General features: G+C 42.4%; 1 protein-coding gene across 2 annotated transcripts in view; it reads right to left on the bottom strand.

Moving 5' to 3' along the window:
- The window catches only part of cemip (cell migration inducing hyaluronidase 1), a 118,407-nt gene that overhangs the window by 25,111 nt on the left and 68,963 nt on the right, over nt 1–24,333 (bottom strand). For both annotated transcript variants that reach the window (XM_055661201.1, XM_055661200.1), the window contains exons 11-17: nt 23,010–23,201; nt 13,579–13,748; nt 12,751–12,960; nt 4,759–4,964; nt 2,296–2,365; nt 2,032–2,160; nt 815–900 (exon numbers count right to left, since the gene is read on the bottom strand). In XM_055661201.1, the coding sequence (XP_055517176.1) occupies nt 815–900; nt 2,032–2,160; nt 2,296–2,365; nt 4,759–4,964; nt 12,751–12,960; nt 13,579–13,748; nt 23,010–23,201 (1,063 nt within the window). The remainder of the gene's footprint in view (nt 1–814; nt 901–2,031; nt 2,161–2,295; nt 2,366–4,758; nt 4,965–12,750; nt 12,961–13,578; nt 13,749–23,009; nt 23,202–24,333) is intronic.

The raw sequence follows: 24,333 nt of genomic DNA, 5'->3' as shown, positions 1-24,333 counted from the left end.
TTCAGGCTTCATCTGCTCCACTGCGATATCTACTTTGAAGAAGTTCTCCTCTCTCCGACGAGAGTTCTGCAACACCCTCTCTCGCTGCTCCCCCTCCCTGCTTCTCCTATACACTCGAACCATAAGGGATTCCACTCAACCATTTCCTTGCCATGCCCACCATCAACCTTCCCCAGGAGCCAATGCCAAACAACTGCCCCCCCACCCCCTCCCCTCTTCCAGGCACACGGTGATCCTTTGGCTGATTTCCCCACTTCTCTTACTCTCGTTCCTAGCCTTCACTCAATCTTCCTGCCACACACCAAGCCCAGGCAAGGAAGTTTACTCTCCAATTCCCAGCTGCAGGGTCCCAAGATCCAGGTTTTGGCTACAGCTCTAATCAGACTTATGGCTGACTTCCCGAGCCGTGGGAGAGGAGAGCTGGATACTGCATCTTCACCAGTAAAAACACATAGTATTTTATTATCGACTGCACAGACATCTAATGAAGCAGACAAACACCTAAAATGGTCACCAGTCCACTGAATGAGATCGTAAGAAACAGGTGTAAGGGGAGGCCATTCAGCCTGCTCTCCCATTTAATAAGATCATGGATGATCTAACCTTCATGTCAGCAGCACTTTCCCATCTCTCCTGACTCTCTTTCCCTCAATGTCTATTGCTTTCTACCTTGAATACACCTAATACCTTCACTTCCACAGCTCTCTGGGGATGGCATCTATGCCATTTAGCAGTCTGATGCACGGTTGCCCCTGGTGAGATAGCTTTCAAACTTCTCCCCTCTTCATCATTGCATGCTTTTTCAGGAACTCACCTTGCGCCAACCAGCGAGAGGAACGGCCTCTTGTCCCGTGCATTAGCTTCAGTTGTCTTCACCCCATTATCAATGATCATACCAGCCTGAGAAACAAAATTCAAAATGCACTTAAGGTGTGGAATTCAAAGTGGTTTTTAATGAACATGTTTCAATCATGATTCTAAAAGTTGAGCCAGATCCACAACACATGTAGCATGACATGCACTGTCTTCATAATGGCCAATCTACTGCGAAGTGATAAAAAGCACCAGCATTTACCCGTTTACAAGTAACAATGTCTGTGGACCTTCTCAATTGGGATGGGTTCTACATTATACAGTACAGAAACAGGCCCTTCGGCCCACCGAGTCCATGCTGACCAGCGATCACACTAACACAACCCTACACACCACGGACAATTTTACAATTTCTACTGAAACCAATTAACCTACAAACCTGAAGGTAGACAAAAATGCTGGAGAAATTCAGCGGGTGCAGCAGCATCTATGGAGCGAAGGAAATAGGCAACGTTTCGGGCCGAAACCCTTGGTTTCGCCCCGAAACGTTGCCTATTTCCTTCGGAGTTGAAGAAGGGTTTTGGCCCGAAATGTTGCCCATTTCCTTCGTTCCAAAGATGCTGCTGCACCCGCCGAGTTTCTCCAGCATTTTTGTCTACCTTCGATTTTCCAGCATCTGCAGTTCCTTCTTAAACACTTAACCTACAAACCTGTACCCCTCTGGAGTGTGGGAAGGAAACAGAGCGCCCAAGTGGTCACCGGGAGAATGTGCAAACTCCGTACAGACAGCACCCTTAGTCAGGATCAAACCCGGGTCTCTGCCGCTGTCAGGGAGCAACTCTACCGCTGTGCCGCCACGTTAATGCTTGGATCTAAAGCAATTCTTTTGGATCCTTTTCTTTTCTGCAAAAAGATTTCCCCGGAGGGATGTATATGTGCGAAGCTGTAGGGTGGATTGAAGGCTTGGTCTGGACCGTAATTATCTGTGTGCTTCTGTTGTGTTTTCAAATGATATTTATAGAGACACTCGTGGTATGGGGAGAAGGGGGTTAAAACAAAGCTATTTTTGATCCGTTTCCAAATGTGCAGAAGTTACAGTGGCTTAGGAATGTCTTGTAAATGTTGATGGAAAATTACATAGCGCAACAAACGCCAGCAGATTGGCTGCGTTTGCAAAGCAGCAATCTTTAGCATTATAGCCATTGCGTGCAGACTTACCCTGTGGTTGGAATGAGCCCTATTGTTGCTGAACCTTCCCAATGGCATGTGTTCTGAATAACCAGGGGAATACATTCCTTCTGAAGGCCCCGTGGGCACGTGGTGGAAAATGAACCAAAACCCTGTTTCCTGTAACGTAAACATGTTGATGAATGTTTGAAATTTCTAAAAAGGTGTTCCGCTGTCATTTAAACATGAATTATTGGCAGCAGAGGAATCTGGCCTCCACTTAAACGTTAGCATACACAGCATAAGATTATGTACCTCAGATCCCGCAGCAGCACAGTTGATGAGGCTATTGTTGGGGTTTGCGATCCAAAATGTTGAGACAGCACTGTAACAAAGCAGCATAGGAGGTATTGGCATAGAACATTTACAGTCCGTTTAACGAGAATCAATTTAATGAGAATCAATAAACAGCAATGCATGAAATATGAAATAGAAATAGTAAATGCTGAAAGCGCACAGCAAGTTAGGCAGCATCCTTGGAAGGAGGAGCAGTAAATGTTTCATCAAAAAACAGATACAAGTGTTGGAGTAACTCAGCGGGTCAGCGCGAGATGCCGCCTGACTTGCTGAATTACTCCAGCTCTTTAGGTCTTTTTTGTAAACCAGCATCTGCAGTTCCTTGTATCTTCTTAATGTTTTATGAATAGAAATGGGAAGGAGAAAGAAAAGATATGTTGGCTTTATGTTGCAGAGAAGGGTGAGAGATAGATTGGATATTGGTAGTGGTGCCTATAGTGAGGAGGACAGCCTTAGATTACAGAATCATATCGATCAGTTGGTAAATTGAGAAAAGCAATGACATCTGGAATATAATTCCAATAAGTGCGAGGTGGTGTATTTGGGGAAGTCTGATAAGGATAGGACATATGCTATATGTGGCAGGGTCATAGTGTCAACTGAGGACAGAGGGACTTTACAACACTGGTGTTTTGTAGACAAAAAGTTGGCGGTTCACATATTACTGCTCATGCACCATTATAGGGTGCTGTACATCAATCTAGTTCAAACATTTTCTAGAGATTCAGGAAGGTCGTAGTGGCACATACCAACACAAAAAAAAACCTGTTTCACAAGTCCACAGTTCCCCATGATTGGCAATACATATTGATAAGGTGGTGAAGAAGGCATACAGGATACTGGCCTGCACTAGCCATTGCTTAGAATATTGGAGCATGGAGGGTCCATCTTTAGAACATTTTGGTCAGGCCTAAACTGAAATAATGTGTGCGGTTCTGCTCACCAACTGTGGGTGGGGGGGGGATGGGGGGGGGGGGGGGGGGGGGTTGGGGGGGGGGGGGGGAATGGAGAGAGAGGGGGGGATGGGGAGAGAGGGGGAGGTTGGAGAGTGAGGTGGGAGAGATGAGTGAGGTGGGATGGGGGGAGGGGGGGGGAGGGGGTGGAGAGAGATGCAATCACTTAACCATTTGAGAATACCGAAGACCAATTGGGAGGTCATGAATGAGAAAGATTGATAGAGGCAGTTGCCATTTGTCATTTATTAGCTAGAAATTGAACTTTATTTGCCAATTATTTTTCAAAAATGCTAATTGCCATTATATTGTAGACCTTGTTCACAAGAGGCACATTTATTTCTAATCTCTAGCCATCATGAAGCCATTAAAATCAACGATGTTGTACGGAATAGGCTTTGATGCCTCTTTCTCCAAAATGGTCCATTTTTTAATTAGAATATTAAATAGAAATTCACAGTGGAATTTGGCTCCTGGACCTGTGGTTGCAGAAAATTAGTTCACAATTCAATCAGTAGATGCGGTTATGAATCCATTTTTGGAAAAAAAAACTAACAAGAGTTTATTCGCTGCAGATCCAGGATAAAAGCCCTGGGAGGAAGTCTATCTACAGGGGAAACTATCTACCATGCGGAACTTAATCAAAGGCCTTGCTGAAGTCCATATAGAATTTGTCTACTATCTTGTCCTCATTGACCTTCTTGGTTACTTCCTCAAAAAAATGATACATTTTCCAGTTGTATCATTATTTGTTTCTACCAATTAATATTGCAATGCTCAGAATACTTCAAGCACTAATCTTGAATACCCCCCATTACTTGTAACCTTTCTTCACAATGAACATATTGTGATAATTGGGGACAGATACTATAGTTAGGGGGATAGATACTGTCCTCCACGGCCATGAATGCAAGTCTTGAAACTGTGTGGCCTGCTGTAAGGCTAGATCCACATTAAAACGAATAGACAAGAAAGGAGATGTGTTCAGGCAATGTATAGCTCAGGCCCACATCAAAAGCAAGGTAAGCATCCCAAAATATGCTGGTCAATAGGAGGGCGGTGGAGGCGGGTTCTCTGAATGCCTTCAAGAGAGAGCTAGATAGGGCTCTTAAAAACAGCAGAGTCAGGGGATATGTGGAGAAGGTAGGAACGGGGTACTGATTGAGGATGATCAGCTATGATCACATTGAATGGCGGTGCTGGCCCGAAAGTTACTTCTGGCCTATTGTCTATTAAAAGTTCAGCGGGTGACTGCAGCATGAATTGATATGGAGAAACGATGGGGGGCAATTTCTCTTTGGGCAACGGTTCTGGCTGTCGGAACCCATCTACATTCAAAGTGGGAACCTGCCAAATGACTTACTTGCAGTGCCGGAGTAACTCAGTAGGTAAGGCAGCATCTCTAGAGAAAAAGGACAGGTGCCATTTCGGGTCGGAACCCTTCTTCAGACTGGGCTGGATGACTTACTTGCAGTCCTGTTGAGGTCTGGGCACGTAGCCTGGGTACACCCCGTCCGTTATCATCCTGCACATCTTGCTGTCGCGATCTGACGGGAGCAGGGTCCCTGCTTTGACCAACAAACCGAGGCAGTGGTCGAATGTGTTTCGTTCCTCTGGCCCATCTTCAGTGAAGAAGCAGTGCCCCAAGGTCTTGTAGCCAATGACGTCTTTCACCTAAAAGGGAAAATTTAACCTATTAAAACTTTATGTCCGCTGGTGCCAATTCGATTCAATCCTGCCCCCACCTTCCTTAACCTCCTGTCCAATGTCGATTCTTAATATTCCTCATGCAGTGATGTGTAAATGAGGTGCTTGATGGGTGATGTGGATTCAGTGGCTGAAGGGCCTGTTTCCATGCTGAATACCTCATTGGAAACATTCCAGCTATCATTAATCGGACATTATTATTGGACTAAACATTATACCCGTTATCCCGTATCAGACAGCTTGAATGCAATCCCTTTCTCATGCTTTCACCCTATAGCCTTTGATGTCCTTACTAATCAAGACTTTAATTGAGGTACAGTATACACAATTATGACTGGTATTATAAAGTGTATACAAGTTCATGTCAGAACAGCAGAATTAGGCCATTCGGCCTGTTGAGTCTACCCCACCATTAAATCACGACTGATCTATCTTTCCCTCTCAATCTCATTCTCCTGCAGCCTTCGCATAACGTTGACAGCCTTACTAATCAATAATCTGTCAATCTCTGCTTTAAAAATACCCAATGACTTGGTCTCCACAGCCGCCTGTGGCAACGAATTCCACAGATTCACCACCCCCTGACTAAAGAAATTCCTCCTCATCTCCTTTCTAAAGGTACTTCCTTTTATTCTGAGGCTATTCTCTCACTAGAGGAAACATCGTCTCCCATCAACTATAACCAGGCCTTTCACTATTCAGTAGAATTCACTGAGGACCCCCCCCCCTCATCCTTCTAAGCCAGCGAGTACAGGCCCAGTGCCTACAAACACTCAACATCCCCAGGATCATTCTCGTAAACCTCCTCTGGACCCTCTCCAAAGCCAGTACATCCCTCCTCAGATATGGGGCCCAGAACTGCTCACAATACTCCAAATGTGTTCTGGCCAGTGCCTTGTAAAGCCTCCGCACTACATCCTTGTTTTTATATTCTAGTCCACTTGAAATAAATGCTAACATTGCATTTAGATTGTGAGAACGTTTTCTCCTCAGCAGAGATGGTCACAACGAAAGGGCATAGGTTACAGATAAAGGGGAAGAGACTTAGAGGGAATTTGAATGTGTTTTCCCCACTCACAGGGTGGTTGAAATCACAGCGTGCACAATGTAAGGAGGTGGTAGAAGTGGCTACTTGCAATATTTCACGAATATTTAGATAAGCACTTGAAAGTCATGCCACTGCCAACTACACAACTAGTGCTGATAAATAGAATGAGTAGATAAGAACGATGGCTGGCACAGCCACTGTGGGCTAAAGGATCTATTTCTATGACTGTGGAAATAAAGTTACAGAGGGAAATCAAATTAATCAAAATGGACAACTTTTCAGTTTAAAAGATTACAAATGATTCAGGATTTGCCACAAACCAGTTTACAGCAGATCATAAATAAAAACAGAAAATGCTGGAAATACATAGACATTGCCTCAATCGCCAAGGAGAGAAACAGATTTAACATTTCTGCCTGATGTCTTTTCATCTAATTTTTTTGTTTAAACCTAAAACATTAGCTCTGATTCTGTTTCCATGGATGTTGCCTAACCAACTGAGTTTCTCTAGCATGTCCTAGTTTTATTTCAGATTTACAGCATCATAGCTAATACAGCACAGAAACAGTTCATACAACCTACCATTAGAGTGCAGAACATCAAGTAACTATTTACTAATCCAATTTACCAGCACGTGCCCATTGCTCTACAATGCCTTGACTATTCATGTGCTTATCCAGATGCTTCATAAAAGTTGAGTGCACCTTTCTAAACCCCCTCTAGAGGCAGCACACACCAGGTTACCATCACCCTCTGGGTAAAAAAAAAATAATTAACCCCAGGTTACCATCACCTCTGGGTGAAAAAAAAATAATTCCTCAGAGCCCTGTAGAACCCTTAGTCCTCATATTAAAACCATGCCCTCTGAACATTGACACGTCTGCCATGGGGAAGAAAATGTCTTAACATCTATCCTGTCTATACCTCTCAGTTATGCAGTCTTTATCATAAAACATAGAACAGTACAGCACAAGAACGGGCCCATCGGCTCACAATGTTTGTGTCGAACATGATGCCTAGTTAAAATGATCTAATCTGCCTGTACATGATCCATATCCCTCTATTCCCTGCAGATCCATGTGCCCATCTAAAGGCCTCTAATACGCCACTGTCATGTATATCTTCACCACCACCCGTGCCAGTGCATTCCAGGCCCTCACCACTCTCTGTATAAAAAAAACATCCAGGAATCTGCATTAAATATCTGCCTTTCACCTTATATCTGTGCCCTCTAGTGTTGGACATTTCCACTCTGGGATAAAGGCTCTGACTGCAAATCACAACCTGATAGCTGTAACATCTTTCCCGGTCATATTGGTGTTATTGGGATCTTATTTGACATGTTACCTATATTACAACTGCTATACTTCAAATGATGACAAAAAAAGTCTTGCTAAGCGCTCTTCATTTTCTCTGGGAATTTCAAAACATGGAATTTTAACTTGACCAGCGGATCAAAGTCCACGAAGAATGCTGGCTAAAGAGCAGGATTATCATAACCACCCTTTAGAAACTCAACACCATCTTGTTCTGAAAACCATTCATGACTTGTTTACTTAAATACATAATGTCAAAATGAGAAAACAGTTTACCACACAGTGAGGAACAGGCAATGGCGCACATTCATTTTACATGTTGTCATTATACACGTTTGCTGGTTTTTGTAGGATTTATATACAATTAGGATTATTACATTTTAAATATTCAGAGGGGATTAATCACGAGTTATATTGGTTCAATACTTAGCCATCAGTTACACCAATCTAACACAAGCATATTCCAAAATATTAATTGACAAAAGCTGGTTTGAAGTTGGGGGGAAGAGAAAACAGCAAGATTAGTTTTGGTCCAAAAAATAAAAGATTGCATATGCCGAAAGACTGAAATAAAAACAGAAGTATGTTACAACATCCTCAGTGAGTCTGACAATGAGAGAAAAATAGAGTTAACATTTAAAGTTGATATTTCAGCAAAGAGCTGTCATGGGCATACTAAAACTATTTTTTCAATGTTATATATTCCTATTGTTTTCAAGATATTCAAATCATATGCTGTTAAAAACAATGACACCATCTTGCAAGTGGTTGATTATACTGATAATTAAAGTGATATTTGTCAGTTTTGGCTAATTCCTTCCAAACGCATAAATCATTAGAGAGAAGAATAAGTAAAATGAGACTTAAACTCATTGATTACTGGCATTTGGATGAAGCCAGATTGGGCAGGAACCCAGAAACAGAGTTCCTTTTATATAACTGCATCAATAATGGCAGGTTGAATAATGACAGCATTAATTCAATGCACTATTTAGTACTAAGCTCCAATCTCCAGCACATAAAGAATTCATATCCAGTGAAAACATCATGGTTATGATATTTTGACATATTTTGCCAGGCTCTCTGCTCTGGCTGTGCTCTTCTGAAGAGCTGTCATATCCAGAACTCCATAGTCGAGGCAATCTGTTGGAGAGTGTGAATGACTCGGGGGACTCCTGCACCACACTTGCCCGCTCCTCTACTCTGTCTGGTGGTTGCCCATGACCTCTCTGCCTGCTCACTCTTAACCTTGTGGTGTGACCACCTCACTCAGTGTGCTATCCACCAAGTACTCAGCCTCATGGATGCACCACAGTGACTCCATCTCCAAAACGCCGGGCTCAGGTTGCAACAGCTGGTGAAGCTTCTGCACATGCAGCTGTCTGAAGCACTGCAGTAACCGTGAGCTCCCAATGCATGCCCCTCAGTTGGGCTGTCCTGCAGAGTTTCACCCTAACTGATAACTTCAATGAGAAGTTGGTGGACTCACCACCCAACTACTTGACCTGCTTCAAAGTCACATTGACAAACCAGCATTACTCCCCCATCACCCAAGTCCTTTTACTTACATTAGTTTTAGTTTAGAGATACAGCGTGGAAACAGACCCTTCGGCCCACCGAGTTTGCGGCGACCAACAATCCCCCCACATTAACAATGTCCAACACAATAGGGACAATTTACATTTGTTCAAAGCCAATTAACTTACAAACCTGTACATCTTTAGAGTGTGGGAGGAAATCGGATATCTCAGAGAAAACCCATACAGGTCACCGGGAGAAAGTACAAACTCTGTACAGACAAGCACCCGTAGTCAGGATTGAACCTGGCACCGTTAGGCAGCAACTCTACCGTTGCGCCACCGTGCTGCCCTTATTTACCGAAGCCCGAGTTCTAAAACCTTCCGAGTTTTAGAACCCTTATTAAACTTCCAGTAGCACATATTCTCCAAACATTTATTGTATTTTGTTTTACCTTATAACAGTGGGAGACCTTTTATCCAACTTATCTTTCTGTTTTCAGAACAACAATGGATATCCCAACGTTCATCCTCATTATACTGCATCTGCTCTGCATTTGTCTACTCACTCAAGTTAATTAAATCCCACTGGAGCGTCTTTTCCATTCTCTTCACATTCCACCCCACTCCCAGCTTTGTTTTGTCTGCAGACGTGGAGATGATACATTTAGTTCCCTGATCCAAGTCATTGAACAACTGGTGCCCGAGCATTGATTTCTGTGGCATCCCCTAGTTAGTGCTCACCATTCAGCATCAGATCAATTATTCCTACACTACTTGTAGGGTGGCACAGTGACGTAGCAGTATGGCAGCTGCCTTACAGCGCAAGAGACCCAGGTTTGATCCTGACTACGGGTGCTGTCTGTACAGAGTTTGTACGTTCTCCCTGTGAGCGCCAGGGTTTTCTCTGGGTGCTCCGGTTTCCTCCCACACTCCAAAGACGTACAGGTTTATAGACTTATTGGCTTTGATAAAATTGTGACTAGTGTTAGTGTGTGTAGTGATCGCTGGTCGGCGCGGATCCGTAAGGCCAAAGGGCCTGTTTCCGCACTGTATCTCTAAAGTCTCAACTCTAAGCACCAGAGGTCAGGATGGAACCAGATGCCTTTCTAAATCTCCTCTGTCGAGTTAAAAGCACATCTAACACGATGGTCCTGAGTTTAACTCTGAATCGAGAAGGACTTTCAACAATATAACACTTTTTTGGTAATGCACTGAAGGTCAGCGCAAAATTTATGCTCATATCTCTGGAACAGCATTTGAACCCATGTTCCTCAATTCTGAAATGAGATTCCTAGAATAGCTTTTCTGATACATCTTTAAAGAAATAGGTACAGCAAGATATATTTTTATATGATTAGGAAATATGCTTGACTAATGCTAAGTTTACTTTTCACTGAATAGATTTATTGTACAATGGTGATTCATCTGTTGCTGCAGGGCAAAATTCACTAATCCCAAAGTACTCGAGAGAGAGCCAAGTTTTAAGAGTTGTGTTGTTGGCGTTAATACAGAATTGCCATTTCTGCTACCAGTCCATAGATGGTAAACGTGTAAAAAACATCACACCCGCATTGCTATGCCATCCATGGGAATATCTGACCAGCTAAAAGATTCCAAGAGATTAATTCTGAAGACTGTTAAAAAGGAGCTTGCATTAAATCCGGACAGGGAACAGGCAAATGAAACATACACCAGATTCAGTAAACATTGAAAGGTTAGTTTAAAGTTACAAGTGAAAAACACATCAGAACTAAACACACAGCGTGTGATTGTTTAAAATGGGTAACTTGACTCGTTCTTGGAATAAGTCACACAGCACTGTATCGTGCCATGTGTGGTTGAATAATGTTGGTTTGCAGGTTTAAATATTGCTACTGGACTGAAGGATGGAAGCAGCATAAAGTTAAGACGAGCAAACAATATTTTAATTTATGTCTCGGTAGAGTCATGACTTCACTCGCTGTGTTTGAGTGGTCAGTGCAGAAACTTTCCACTGATGCTTGGATGCCAAGGTTTGGAAAGCAAATGAGCTTGGTAATGTATAATTGGAGCACAGAACACGAGTCAAGTTCTGTGGAGTACAAGTCGATTGATATATGTAAGGCAGAGATAGATAGATTCTTGATTAGTATGGGTGCCAGGGGTTGATTGAATGGCAGAGTAGACATGATGGGCCAAATGGTCTAATTCTGCTCCTATCACATGAACTGATCTCCATGTGAAGAATGGAATTCTATAATTGAGAATACAAATCCATCTGTAAGTAACTCATGTTATAGAAACATGGAAAATAGGTGCAGGAGGAGGCCATTTGTCCCTTCGAGGCAGCACCGCCATTCTTTGTGATCATGGCTGATCATTCGCAATCAGTAACGCGTGCCTGCCTTCTCCCCATATCCCTTGATTCCGCTTGCCCCTAGAGCTCTATCTAAAGATTAGAATGTTATAAAACCAAACGAAAATTACTTTGAAATATCCTGCTAAAATTTAGAAAGGTATCCAAAATATGGGAAAATGTCAGATCGTGTTTATCCCAGTATGATTCTGCACATAAATAAAACCTGCACATAATTAAAAAATCTTGCACTTCTATAGCCACTTTTACAACCTCAGGAGGTACCACACTGTTTTAAAATGGATGGAGTTCTTTTTAATGAAAAAGTAAAATATTGCAGGTACTGCATATCTGAAATAAAATCAGGAAAAGCCAGAAATATTCAGCAGACCATTTAATATCTGTGGAGTAAAAAATACTAGTTAAGGTTTCCTGTTGAAGGCCTCTTGAAAAAAAATCATCCTTCTGAGATGCCAACTGACCTGTACAGTAATTTTTGATGTGCAGTTATTTTCGTGATAAATAAGTTAAGAAGGAACTACAGATGATGGAAAATCGAAGGTAGACAAAAAAGCTGGAGAAACTCAGCGGGTGAGGCAGCATCTATGGAGCGAAGGAAATAGGCAATGTTTTGGGTTGAGATCCTTCTTCAGAAGAGTCTGAAGAAGGGGTTTGATTGGGACTCCATTGGGACTATCCCAACATTTAAGATAAACATTTAAGAGTCTGAAGAAGGGGTTCGGCCCGAAACGTTGCCTATTTCCTTCGCTCCATAGATGCTGCCTCACCCGCTGAGTTTCTCCAGCATGGTCTACCTACGTGATAAATATGATCACTAATTAGTACACGTCAGGATCCGTGCAAACACCATAATGTGCAAATGGTTTAATTTAGTTTAGAGATACAGCGCAGAAACAGGCCCTTCGGCCCATCAAGTCTGCACTAACCAGCGATCCCCTTACACAACACTATCTTGCACATCAAATAGTCAGTTCATTGTTTATGTGGATATATCTTGATCAAACTGCTGAGCTTTCCAACACAAGAAATAGTCCCACAATATACCCTTTATATCCACTTGCAAAAGGTGATGCCTTAATCTCCAATTAATATTTGAACAACAACACCTCCATCACCATTCCTGATTAGTTCATTGGAACATAAGCCTGAATTATAGCTCAAGTCTCTGGGTAACATAATGACAATTTGAATGGAATTTGTTAAGGCGGAGGGTCAGGTTTAGAGGGAACTGGGCCAAACGCAGGCAGGTGGGACTAGTGTAGATGCAACATGTTGGACGGTGTGGGCAAGTTGGGCCTGTTTCCATGCTGTAAGACTCTAACTATAATTTAATGTTGTTGAATTCAGAGCATTCAGAAGGATAAATTTATGTCTATTGTAGGGTCATTTTGTTCTGTAACATAAAAACTGTTGGAACATATATAATTGCAATACAATACAATACAATTTATTTGTTGTCATTTGAACCCAGAGGTTCAAACGAAATGTGGTTTCTTGATTAGCCATTACTCACCAGCAATCCATTGGATCCATGAATGGTCACACATCGTGAGAAAGAATCGTGAATAGAGACTTCCTTCACGTATGTTGGAGGGGTGTAGCCCCCTTTCCCATCCACATCTCCTGTCATGTGGAAATGAATAGGGTAGTGGCCCATGGACTGCTGGCCCATGTGTTTCAGCAAAGCACCTTCAATGTGAACTGCTTTGAAACCCACACCCATCTGCAGAACACAAGAGAGAGGCAACATTCAAGTATAAATATACTGCACTCAGTTCAGTAAATCCAGAATAATCAAATAACCCATGCAACAACCTATGGTGAAAATCTTTACATCTCTTCAATAGACACAAAATGCTGGAGTAACTCTGCAGGACAGGTGGCATCTCAAGAGAGAAGGAATGGGTGCAGTTTCGGGTCTGATGTTTCAGACTGAAGTCTGAAGGTCTCGACCCAAAATGTCACCCCATTCCTTCTCTCCAGTGAAGCTGCCTGTCCTGCTGAGTTACTCCAACATTTTGTGTCTATCGTAGGATTAAACCAGCATCTGACGTTCCTTCCTGCCTGTTATCCATTGAGTTCTGACCCAAAACATCACCTATTCCTTTTCTCCAGAAATGCTTCCAGATCTACTGAATTTCTCCAGCATTTTGTGTCTCTCCTGTTATCAATAAACAAATGATGTTAAATGTTGGAACTGCTAAGTGTTTTCTCCCTGGTCAATGTCAGAGTCGAGATTTATTTAAATTAACTCTGCTAATGACGATTGACAATTATTTTAATTTAGTATTTCCATCAATGTCAGGAATAGTTTGTTTTACTTCATTGAATATTCACCTACCTTAATATGGCCGCCAACTGTGTCAAACTCAAAATACGTGCAGGCATTGTTGCCGTAGCACTGTGCTTCCATTTCTCCCATGATGACGATGTTTCTGGATAGTATTCCCACTTCTGCTCGCATGTCGACACCATCTACTTCCCGTCCCATGTGCAAATACTTGGCTTTTCCTAAAAGATTGAGAGTACACAGTCAGTACCAACTTAGTTCACCTGCCAAGCAGCTCCAGCACCAGGATCACCGTGGGCCAAAGAGAGGGGCCAATGGGGCATTTTCCATCCAGCCCTCAGCTTCACTTCAGGCCTGGCTAACACACTGATCATGATCAAATTCATTTGAATGGGCTTGCTGACTCCGTGAGCATATGGCAACGCAATAAATATTTAGAGTTATTTTACTTCATCTTACTGCTCTTAGTTATTCTTCATACTTGAAGATCCTTTCATTATCTAAAATATGGATGAATTTTTTTTTGATTATCTAAATCTATTTGAATATTCTCCAAGTGCAGTGATGCCCTGGGGCATGTTCGGGGCCAGCCCACCCCTCACTGTGGCACAGTGGACAGGTGTGGATATCCTTGCAATCCGCCCTCTGCATCTGGAAAAGGGGTGTCTGATTCTGTGCAGTGAGTCCAGGGATATGGCACTGGCTGGCTTAATTCAGCCCATCCAAAATACTGCCCAGTTCACAGACAGAGAGGTTATATGATGATAGGCCACCCCACTGCCTTTACCAGCTTCGACATCTAAAATCTTTATAGCTTATGCTCTATGTCTACACCAGCCACACAGAAGAGGAAGGATGATTGGAATGACACAATAAAAGTTGTCTTGTCTTTCCATGTCACACCGACCTAGGTACTGCAACACATTTAATGCAGGTCTGGCCATGGCAAGTGGAACCTAGCCAATTGCTTTGCAAATGAAAAACAGACCGCTTATATTTTCCTGACAAGTTAAACTTTAAAATCTTTGGGATGAGGACGGCTTGCTTCCAGCATGCTTGTGTGGGGGTATTGTGGATGATGATGTCAATGTGGGAACCACAGACTCTTCAATCGGGTCAGGATGAGTGGGAGGGTAGTGTGAGGTCTCACACTCTGCTTCTGCCGAGTCCGAAGCACAGCTTTGGGGTTCTCATTCCGAATGCTCCTTCTCCACTCTGAGCAGTTAAACGTCAGAGATTATCAGGGGGTGGTACGGATGTTGCACTTCAAGGAAGCTTTGAGCACTTTCTTTGCACCTATCCCTTTATACAACTCATAACCTCTTCTGCTTTTGAGTTTGGAAATAGGGCATGTTTCAGAAGTCTGGCTGTTGGTCACATGAGTGGCATATATGTCAGATCATTTTCATTAACAAGTAACAACTTGCTCAATTATTTAGATACACATTGTATGAGTGGTGGGTTACAACCTTAATAGCTGTTGAAAGTAGCCCAGGGTTCAGAAGCTTATTAGAGGACAGGTATCACTGTTTTCTGGGAGGTTTGTGCCAGATCTGAGCTTAATCTTCAAATAAAATTTTCTTCAATCAAACAAAGGATGTGCTGGCACAATGAAGGTGCTGGAAAACTTCATCATCAATGTCTGCCTAGTCTGAGAGGTTGCTCTAGACATGTGGACTGTACTTCATGTTTTCCATTGTTTCATTGTGAACCTTTATTGGTGGGGGACAGGTAGTAAAGGTGGTCTTGAAGATGCAAGGCATAAGCAAAGATGCTATAGCAAGCAAGATAGATCACTCGACCAAAAAGACGTAGTACGGTCATGGGCAGATTCGTGGGTAATTTTCGGCCCCATTTCCGTAACCGGCTTCCGTCTCCGCACCAAAGATCCCGTAGGATACTAGTGCGGAGATGGAAGCCGGTAACGGAAACATCCGCGTAAAAATAAAAGTTATTTGGGAAAAATGTTCTCCTCATTTTCAGAATTATTATTTATTAACACAAACTGTTCCCCCACAACGCTGATTACACTGCGAGTCGGGTCGGGTCCGGTTACTGAAATGGATGAAAAAAAGGCCCACGTTCCGCTCTGTTGCGTACAACACGTCAGCCCATTGTATTTAGGAGTGGTCTATCTTGCTTGTTATAGGATCTTTGGGCATAAGGGTCTATCAAAGTCTTTTATGTTCATGTTAACAATGTCTTGGGTTCGGTCTCAAAGTGTGTGCAAATGTAAGCATTACAAACTCCGTAACACAGCTCCAGCATTATATGCTTGCTGGAGCCAAGTCACTGAGGTTTTGTTCTGCAAGGTGGCTCTGCAAAATCATCCAAATTCAATAAAAGGAGAAGCAAACCAACATTGGCATTCTCTGCCAAGCCAGCGTCCCCAGCACTGAGGCCCTGGTTTCCCTCAGTTGTTTATGTTGGGCAAGTCATGGACTTTGCACGGCTGACAGCCAATTCCAGAAGCAGACCCCCTAATCCGAGGTGTGCCATGGGAGGGTATCACCGTGTGGACAGCAAAAAGACATTCAAGGTTGTGCTCAAAGCAATCTTGAGAATTGTAAACATTCCCGCTGACTCCAGGGAATCACCGTCCCTTAAACTTTAAAGAGGAGTATTTGGGAATTCAAACCTTCAGGCTAAAAATCTGGAGAACACAGAAGCTCTGCATCAACAGCGGAAGGAATGCACCGCCTCACAAATTGACCACTATCCCACCACATCAGTCACCACCCGACCCATCTGCGGAAAGATCCATGGGCCTCGTTAGCCAACTTGGACACAAAGGACTAGTGTAAACCAGTCATCCCTCAATCCTGAGCTACTGCTTAAATAAAAGGGCTAACTTAAAAAAGGAATACTGTATGCTCATCTCTGAAGGCAGGATTTTGCATAAAGAATTGCTGGTTAATTTTAACAGACATTAACAATAACATCTGTACCTCTTCTCAATGACCTTCAATATCATCTCCTCATATTCTTATTAACGTGGTTACTACTGTGAATACAAGGTGGAGGCACACCAAGACATCATACAAGTCAATTACTCAATAGGTGGGCTTTACAATGTTGATGTTTCCTCTTTGGAACTAGAGATTGCAGATTCAAAATACATTGACTATAGTAAAATAACCACTCAGATGCTTTTTTTTAAAGGGCCTTCCTCCTAATTACAATTTTTAACATCAACTCCTAACATGTATTGGGTCAGTTAATCTTAAAGCAGGTATAAACTATGATTGTGTTGGAAATGAACTGCAGATGCTGGTTTAAACTGAAGAAAGACATCAAATGTTGAAGTAACTAAGTGGGACAGGCAGCATCTTTGGAAAGAAGGAATGGATGACGTTTCAGGTCGTGACCAAGAAGGGTCTCAACCTGAAACGTCACCCATTCCTTCTCTCCAGAGATGCTGCATGTTCCGCTGAGGTACTCAAGCTTTTTGTGTCTATCTTCAGAAAAACTCCAATTGCTCTCAACCCTCGTTGAAGCACAACTTTATTCCTGTGATGCCCATGATCTAATGACATCTGCTAGAAACTATCTACCACAGTGTGGGGCAAGGGCAGCAGGTACATGGCACCACTACCACTTCAGAATCCCTTTCAAATCACACACCATCCAGACATGAAAATATTTCTGTGCTCCTCAGTGTCACTGGGTAAAAACCCTGAAACCCCATTTGCGTGCATTTGGCCCATTTCATATCTGTCTAAATGTCTTTTTCTTTTTTAAAGTCGTAACTGTATCCACTTCTATAGATTCCTCTGGCAGCTCATTCCTGACACAGACTACCCTCCGAGTAAAAAAAGTTGCCCCAGAAATTCCACTCACCTTAAGCCTGTGCATTTTAGTTTTAGTATGCTCTACCTTCTGAAAAAGACCGAGTGCTCATTTTATCCTTGCCCTTTGTGATCTTGTACACCTCAATGTCACACCCTCAGCCACTTATATTCCAAGGAAAAAGGCAGCCTTTCTAATTCACTGTAACTCAAACCCACAAGCCCAGGTAACACCATGTGGTATCACTGCTGCACCCTTTCCAATTTAATGACATCCTTCCTTAAGCTGGGTGACCAGAACTGCATACAGTACTCCTAGTGTGGTCTCACGTATGATTTAAAGATATATTATTGAAAATAACAAAGAAGATGAGAGGCTGCAATTCAATAATGTCAAAATTACTGACAATATTCACATCCATAATGAAAGTCAGCTTTGGCTCAATAAAACCACTCGGGCGTAGAAGTGAAAGTTGTGGTTACACAGAGTTGTGGACTTGGAGAGAATGCAGTGGGTTCAACTCCAATCCTTTAGGCCTTGCATCGTGGAAATAATTATGTACCACAAAAGAGATGCTTCATGGTCCCTACACGACAGTCCACAACTATTTTGGTTATGTGCCCATTACCTCAAAGTTTGGGCCGACTCAGACTCGTGTCACAGTATCCTTCACCCGCTTCATTCATGTACATCAAAATGTACCTTCTGAGGGGTTGGAAAGATGATGAGGGGTTGCTTGTGGGAAAGACAGCCAGTGGTCAGGGACTGAAATAGGGGGGTATTTACAATCCCCAAACAGCTGGGTATGGCTGGGGCAGGTGGAGGGGCCATCGTGTAGTTATGGTGGGAATGGAAGGTAAATCAGGACCTCACTATCAAGAGTAAAAAAATCTGGTGATATAATCTTTGAAGTATCCAATGCTCTCAGTCTAGTTTAGTTTAGAGATACAGTGCAGAAACAGGCCCTTCGGCCCACTGAGTCTGTGCTGACCAGCGATTCTTACATATTAACATTATACCACACACTACAGACAATTTACATTTATACCAAGCCAATTAACCTACAAACGTGTACGCTTTGGAGTGTGGGAGGAATCCGGAGCTTCCCAGAGAAAACCCACGCAGGTCATGGGGAGAACGTACAAACTCCATACAAACATCACCTGTAGTCAGGATCAAACCCGGGTCTCCGGTGCTGTAAGGCAGCAACTGTACCACTGTGCCACAGTGCTGACCTAGATATCACATGGAGTGAATTGAATTGGCTATAGACTGGCTTCTGCAATGAATCAGATTTCTGGAGGAAGCAAGCTTGATCACTTATTCCACACTTCAGGCTGAACATGATTGTGAATATACTGTAGAAACAAAGAACTGCAGATGCAGGTTTTATACCAACGATAAACACAAAGTGCTGGAGTAACTCAACTTGTCGGGCAGCATCTTTGGAGATAAAGGGTAGGTGGCTTTTCGGGTTAGGACTGAAATGATCTGAAGAAGGGTCCCGATCGGATATGTCACCCATCCTTTGTCTCCAGCGATGCTGTCTGACCTGCTGAGCTACCAGCGTTGTGTCTAACACTCAAATGCTGGGCCCCACCTTCGCTGAAGATGAGGATAGTGTTGGGAGTCTCATCTTTGTGTTTGTAGTTTAGATGTGGTAGGCTGCAGAGATTTATGATGAGTACTGGTTGTAAGATAGCTTGGCCCTGCCTATTACATGTTTTTTAGGTTTTTGGCATGCACATATCCCTGTACTGCAGCTTCACTATGCGGTAGGTTTAATTTTATTTGTTTAGTATTGCTGATTTAAATTGATTTTGAATCAAGCTATTTAAATTCAGTGGAGATTAATGGATTATGTGGAAGAAAATCAGAAACATATGCAAACAGTTAGAATTTCCAAATCTATGGCACGGTGTTGTGTTCAACTGAGTTTCCTCCATGATAGAAAAAAAAAGTAAAGAAAATGAAAACATTAAGAAAAATAAATTAGACATCTTGGTCAAAGGCAAAGTGTACTTTGGTTGTCCTAACACAGACGCCTGTTACAACCTACGCCCAAGGCATTGTATATTTGCACAGTGGGTGGTTTGCCAAAATCTAGGGTTGGGTTCCTTGAAGCCCAGCATTTGATGGGGGGGGGGGGGGGGGGGGGGGGGGGGGGGGGGGGGGGGGGGGGGGGGAGCAGGAGGGTGGGAAATGAATGGAGGCACACTGGCCTTATAGTGGAGTATGTGGGGATGGAGGGCAGGGATGCACCAACAGCATTGCAAGAGGGTTTAGGTCTCCAGAACAGACAACGATGTTGCTGCACAGCAGTCTGGAGACCACGATTCAAAGCAGGAGCAGAGAATAGAACAATGAGGAAATGTGTTGTAATGCGAGGTGGCGTTCAGGAGGCTGACTGGAGATCAAAGGTGACTGGAGACACGGGACACGGCCGATGCTGGAATCTTAAGAACGAAAAGTCCACTTTGAGTGGAAAAGTCCTCCACTGAAAGTCAGTCACTAAGAACTATCACCCTGGATTTCACTAAGGTGGAAAACAAATATTTTATTAGGAAGGATTGCTGTCATCTTTTCACTGGTCCTCTGATGGAGACAGGGATGGTTTAAATTTTGTCGACTCGTAAAATAGAATCACATTGTCACCAATCATATAAAATCCCCAATTTTCCCTCTGCCGCTTGTCAGGAGGTTCAGAGTTTACTTGCTGCAGATGTGGCCACCTAGACCACAAGAAGTGTCCTGGAAATCCCACACGCTGAAGACTGCATGAAACTTGGGAAGTCAGCTTCCATGTTAATCCTTTAACTTCAAAATTAACCTCAAGAGCATCTCACGGTGCACGTGACAATAAATTAATCTGAAACTGAACTGATCCTCTTTATCACACTTGATAGCTCAAAACTTCCAGTCCCAGTAACATTCTTGTAAATATTATTTGCACCATTTCCAGTTTAATGACATCCTTCCTGGAGCAGGGTATTCAGAACTGTACCCTCACAGTTGGTAAGACCACACTTAAATTCTGTAAATATGGCCTTACCAACTTTTTGTATAGCTATAAAATGATGCCCCAATTCTTGTACCCAGTACAAAGGCAAGCGTGCCAACCAGGGGCAGGAGGTAGACAGTAAATGATAGGGCCCTTCTACATTACCATGTCTATCTGTATGATATGGAATTATGCTCCTGCACCCCTTGCTCTCCCTGTTCTATGGCACCCCAGAGCTCTCCCATTTACTGTGCAAATCCTACCCTGGTTTGCCTTCCCAAATTGCAACACTTCTGCATTTATCCGAATCGCACCCCATCTGCTATTCCTTGTCCCATGAACACACCTGCTCGGGATCCCATTGTAATCTTAGATATGCTTCTTCTCTCTTCACTATACCACAAATTTAGTGTAATCCGTGCACTTACTAACAATGCCACCTAATTCTCATCCACGTCGCTTAGGCTTTCCAGCTTGACAACACCTTTCCCATAACATGGTGATCAAAACTGGACACAATAATCTAACTGTGCCTCACCAACATCTTGTATAACTGTGACATGACCTTTAAATCCAATACTCTGATGAAGGCCAGTGTGCTGAATTACTTTTTGACCACCGTAACTATCTATGATGTATTCACACTCCTTCCATTTATAAATTATGAGAACTTTAATGAGAAGATAAAGTGTGAGAACCAAAAAAAAACAAAAACTTAGCTGTAAAATGAATCACCCCAAAATTGGTTGCCCTAAATTTGTTATTTTATGAACACTTACAACCCAAGAGCTGTAGCCCCATCAAACCTGCCCCATGTTTATAGCTAGAGCATTTAGGGTAGTATGGTGGTGCAGCAGTAGAAACGCTGCCAAACAGCGCTTACAGCACCAGAGATCTGGGTTCGATCCTGACTATGGGTGATCTCTGTACAGAGTTTGTACGTTCTCCCCGTAACCGCGTGGGTTTAATCCGAAATCTTCAGTTTCCTCCCACACTGCATAGACGTACAGGTTGGTAGGTTAATTGGCTTGGTCTAAATGTAAAAAAATTGTCACTAGTGTGTGTAGAATAGTGTTAATATTCGGGGATCGCTGGTTGGTGAGGACTCAGTGGGCCAAAAGGCCTGGTTTCTGTGCTGTATCTCAAAACTAAACTAAAGCATTAGGAATTCCTATCCCTAAAATTATCTCCAACATGTTAATCTTCAATAATTGCATACTTTTCAATGTTGCCTAATTATTTGGTAATCTACCAGGGCCAGGTTTCTGCCCTGAGAATCACAGTTGCTAAATATTTTCAACCATTGTACTTCATCAAAGCAATTCTGAATTGTTAACATCTGGCACACATCAGGACATTAGCATATTCTGTAAACATTCCCATTGAACTGGGATAAAGTCTCCTTTCTTGAGATCAATCCAAGTAAACAACACATGAAGGAACAGTAACACAAGGCTTGGCTCATTCTATGCCACTGTCACACACTCACATATAATTGCAAAAGCCTGATTGTAAATTCATCCTGAGAATTGATGTATGGTAGATGATAAATGCAGGCTGGTGGTGGTTGGGATTTTGACCATTCTCTTTCATTTTTTAGACAATCTTTTTCTTTTTTTTTAACAACTTAGAACATTGACAAGATTAGAGAGAGAGAGAGAGAGAGAGAGAGAGAGACTTTTATTGATCAAGGTTTGGTGATCATAATTTGAAGTCCACAGCTGCCCGTTTGGAGCAGTCACTGGGAAAACCTCAGGGAATGTTTGTATATGGACATCAAAGTTTCTCTAAATATCATCCACATCACGCTAATCATTGTGCAATGTCTTTCCATGTCAATATTTTCAAATCATCACTTTGTCCTTATCTGTACCGAAGTCTATCTGCCATGTTCTTATTCATTTCACCATTCTATGACAGCCCAAAGTCTATTAATCTGCTATACACTTTGCCAAGTTCCCTACAATTTACAATGTTTATAATGGTGCTGCCTAAACAGAAGTCACAGTTATTTATAATATTGTGCATGTAGCATAAGTATTGGTCTCAGTCAGGTCCAAAATTGAACACTGATTCCCTAACAGCTCTAACCAAGGGTCCGGATCCAAGCATCGCAGTGAATGAAACAGAATTTGAATAGACAACGAAGAGGAAAGGCAACATGTATTCATACAACATATTTAACAAATGAGATTGAAACTATTTATAACCAGCAGCAAAACAAAAAGGATCAGTATCTGTGAAATTGTCCGTCAAGTGAAGGGAATAAATAAGGAACTTGAGAAAAGAGAGTTCAGGATGACCGATGCACACGGAGTGTAAGTGGTCAGCAAAGTGGTCACCTAGTCTGCGCTCAATCTCACCGAGTAGAGGAAGCCACAATGAAAGCACCAAATTCAGTACACAATGTTGGAGGGCGTGAATGCGAATCTCTGCTTGACCTGAAAGGGCTGTTTCGGGCGCAGAATGGTGACGAGGGAGGACTGCTGAACTATTGGATTGTAATGTGTGGAAATACATTAGATAGTTTACTTTATAGATACAGCGTGGAAACAGGCCTTTTGGCCCACCAAGTCCGTGCTGACCAGCGACCCCCGCACACTAACATTATCCTACACACATTAGGGACATTTTACAATTTTTACTAAGTCAATTAGCCTACAATCCTGCTACAATTATAGGGAAATTGTACCTTGAAGCTTGACTTGATTTTCTTTGCATTCCGGACAATGTAGAAGTTGAAATTCTTCAGTCTGATACATAGAATAATCTGTGCTGGCAACAAAAACGATGTCGCTGGCTTTCCATGTGCTGGCATCTTCCGCTAAGTCCACAATACTGCTGTTAATATGTCTATCTATGGTAACCGTCACCTTGGGCCACACTGAAACAAGACAAATAAATGATGTGAGTGTGCATGCATTAAGCAACATCTCCTGCCAATTTTTACATTGCAAAGCAGAATCATAATCAAACTTATACAGAACAATCTTGCAGCAATATAAACATTAAAAAAAAACTTAAACATTATTTTCCTATACAATGGATTGAATATTAAAATGAATACCTTTGTATACACACTTTTTTGATGAAAAATTGTAATTATTTTAAAATAAGGCAACATTAAAAGTTTCAGCTTCATTTTCAGTTAACTGTGCATCTTCCTCACAGCTGATAGTGCCCATCTTAACTTTGCATTTTCAGCAATACTTGAATATGTTGCAAGGAAACTGGGAGCAGGGGTGGGCCAAATTGGTGTACAAAGATACAAAGGTGTCTTGTATATTTGATTTAATCTGGAGCTAAAGGAGAAATTCCATTACAGATATCACTTTCCCTATCTCAATTGAATTGGTTCTGATGGCCAGACTTTCCACACCCATGTCTTTCAGATGTCTTTCCTTCTTCTTCACTTAATTTTTCTCTTTGACAATTTCTAATTGAGCGATCACTTTGCAGAACACCTTTGTTCGATCCTGAGCACAGCACAAATTACTCAGTAGGTCAGGCAGCATCGGTGGAGAAAATGGAGAGGGGACGTTTCGGGCCGGGTGAACTTCCAGTCACCTTAGTTCTCCATCTTACACCCTCTGTGATTTATTTCTTTGGGCTCCAATTCCCAATGAACAATCATCGATGTGGAAAACTGCCTCTGTTTAACACTGCATTTTGCCAGACATGCTGAGTGGTTTCAGCATTTGCTGTTTTTTGGTTAAGATTTTCAGCGCTAGCAGAGTTTTGTTTCAATTAACTTTTGGTAAGCTGTTCCAAACAATTTGTCTTTATGTTGCTTGCCAGAATACCTCTGTATTCTGCCTTCGCTTTCCTTATCAATACCTTGGGGTGATGCTTGTGGAAAGCTTAATGAATCTTCTAAGCTGCTCGCCCACATAGTGGGGTTTGAAAGGCACAACATAAAAAGTTAAAAGCCCAGAAGATGAAGGTAGTGGGAAGGGAATGTGTGAATTTCAAATTGGAAAGCTTAAGAATCGACCATCACACACAGCTCTGGATCA

The sequence above is a fragment of the Leucoraja erinacea genome, chromosome 33 (assembly GCF_028641065.1).
Source record: "Leucoraja erinacea ecotype New England chromosome 33, Leri_hhj_1, whole genome shotgun sequence".
Taxonomy (NCBI): Eukaryota; Metazoa; Chordata; class Chondrichthyes; order Rajiformes; family Rajidae; genus Leucoraja; species Leucoraja erinaceus.
This window is presented reverse-complemented; position numbering and strand designations above follow the sequence as displayed.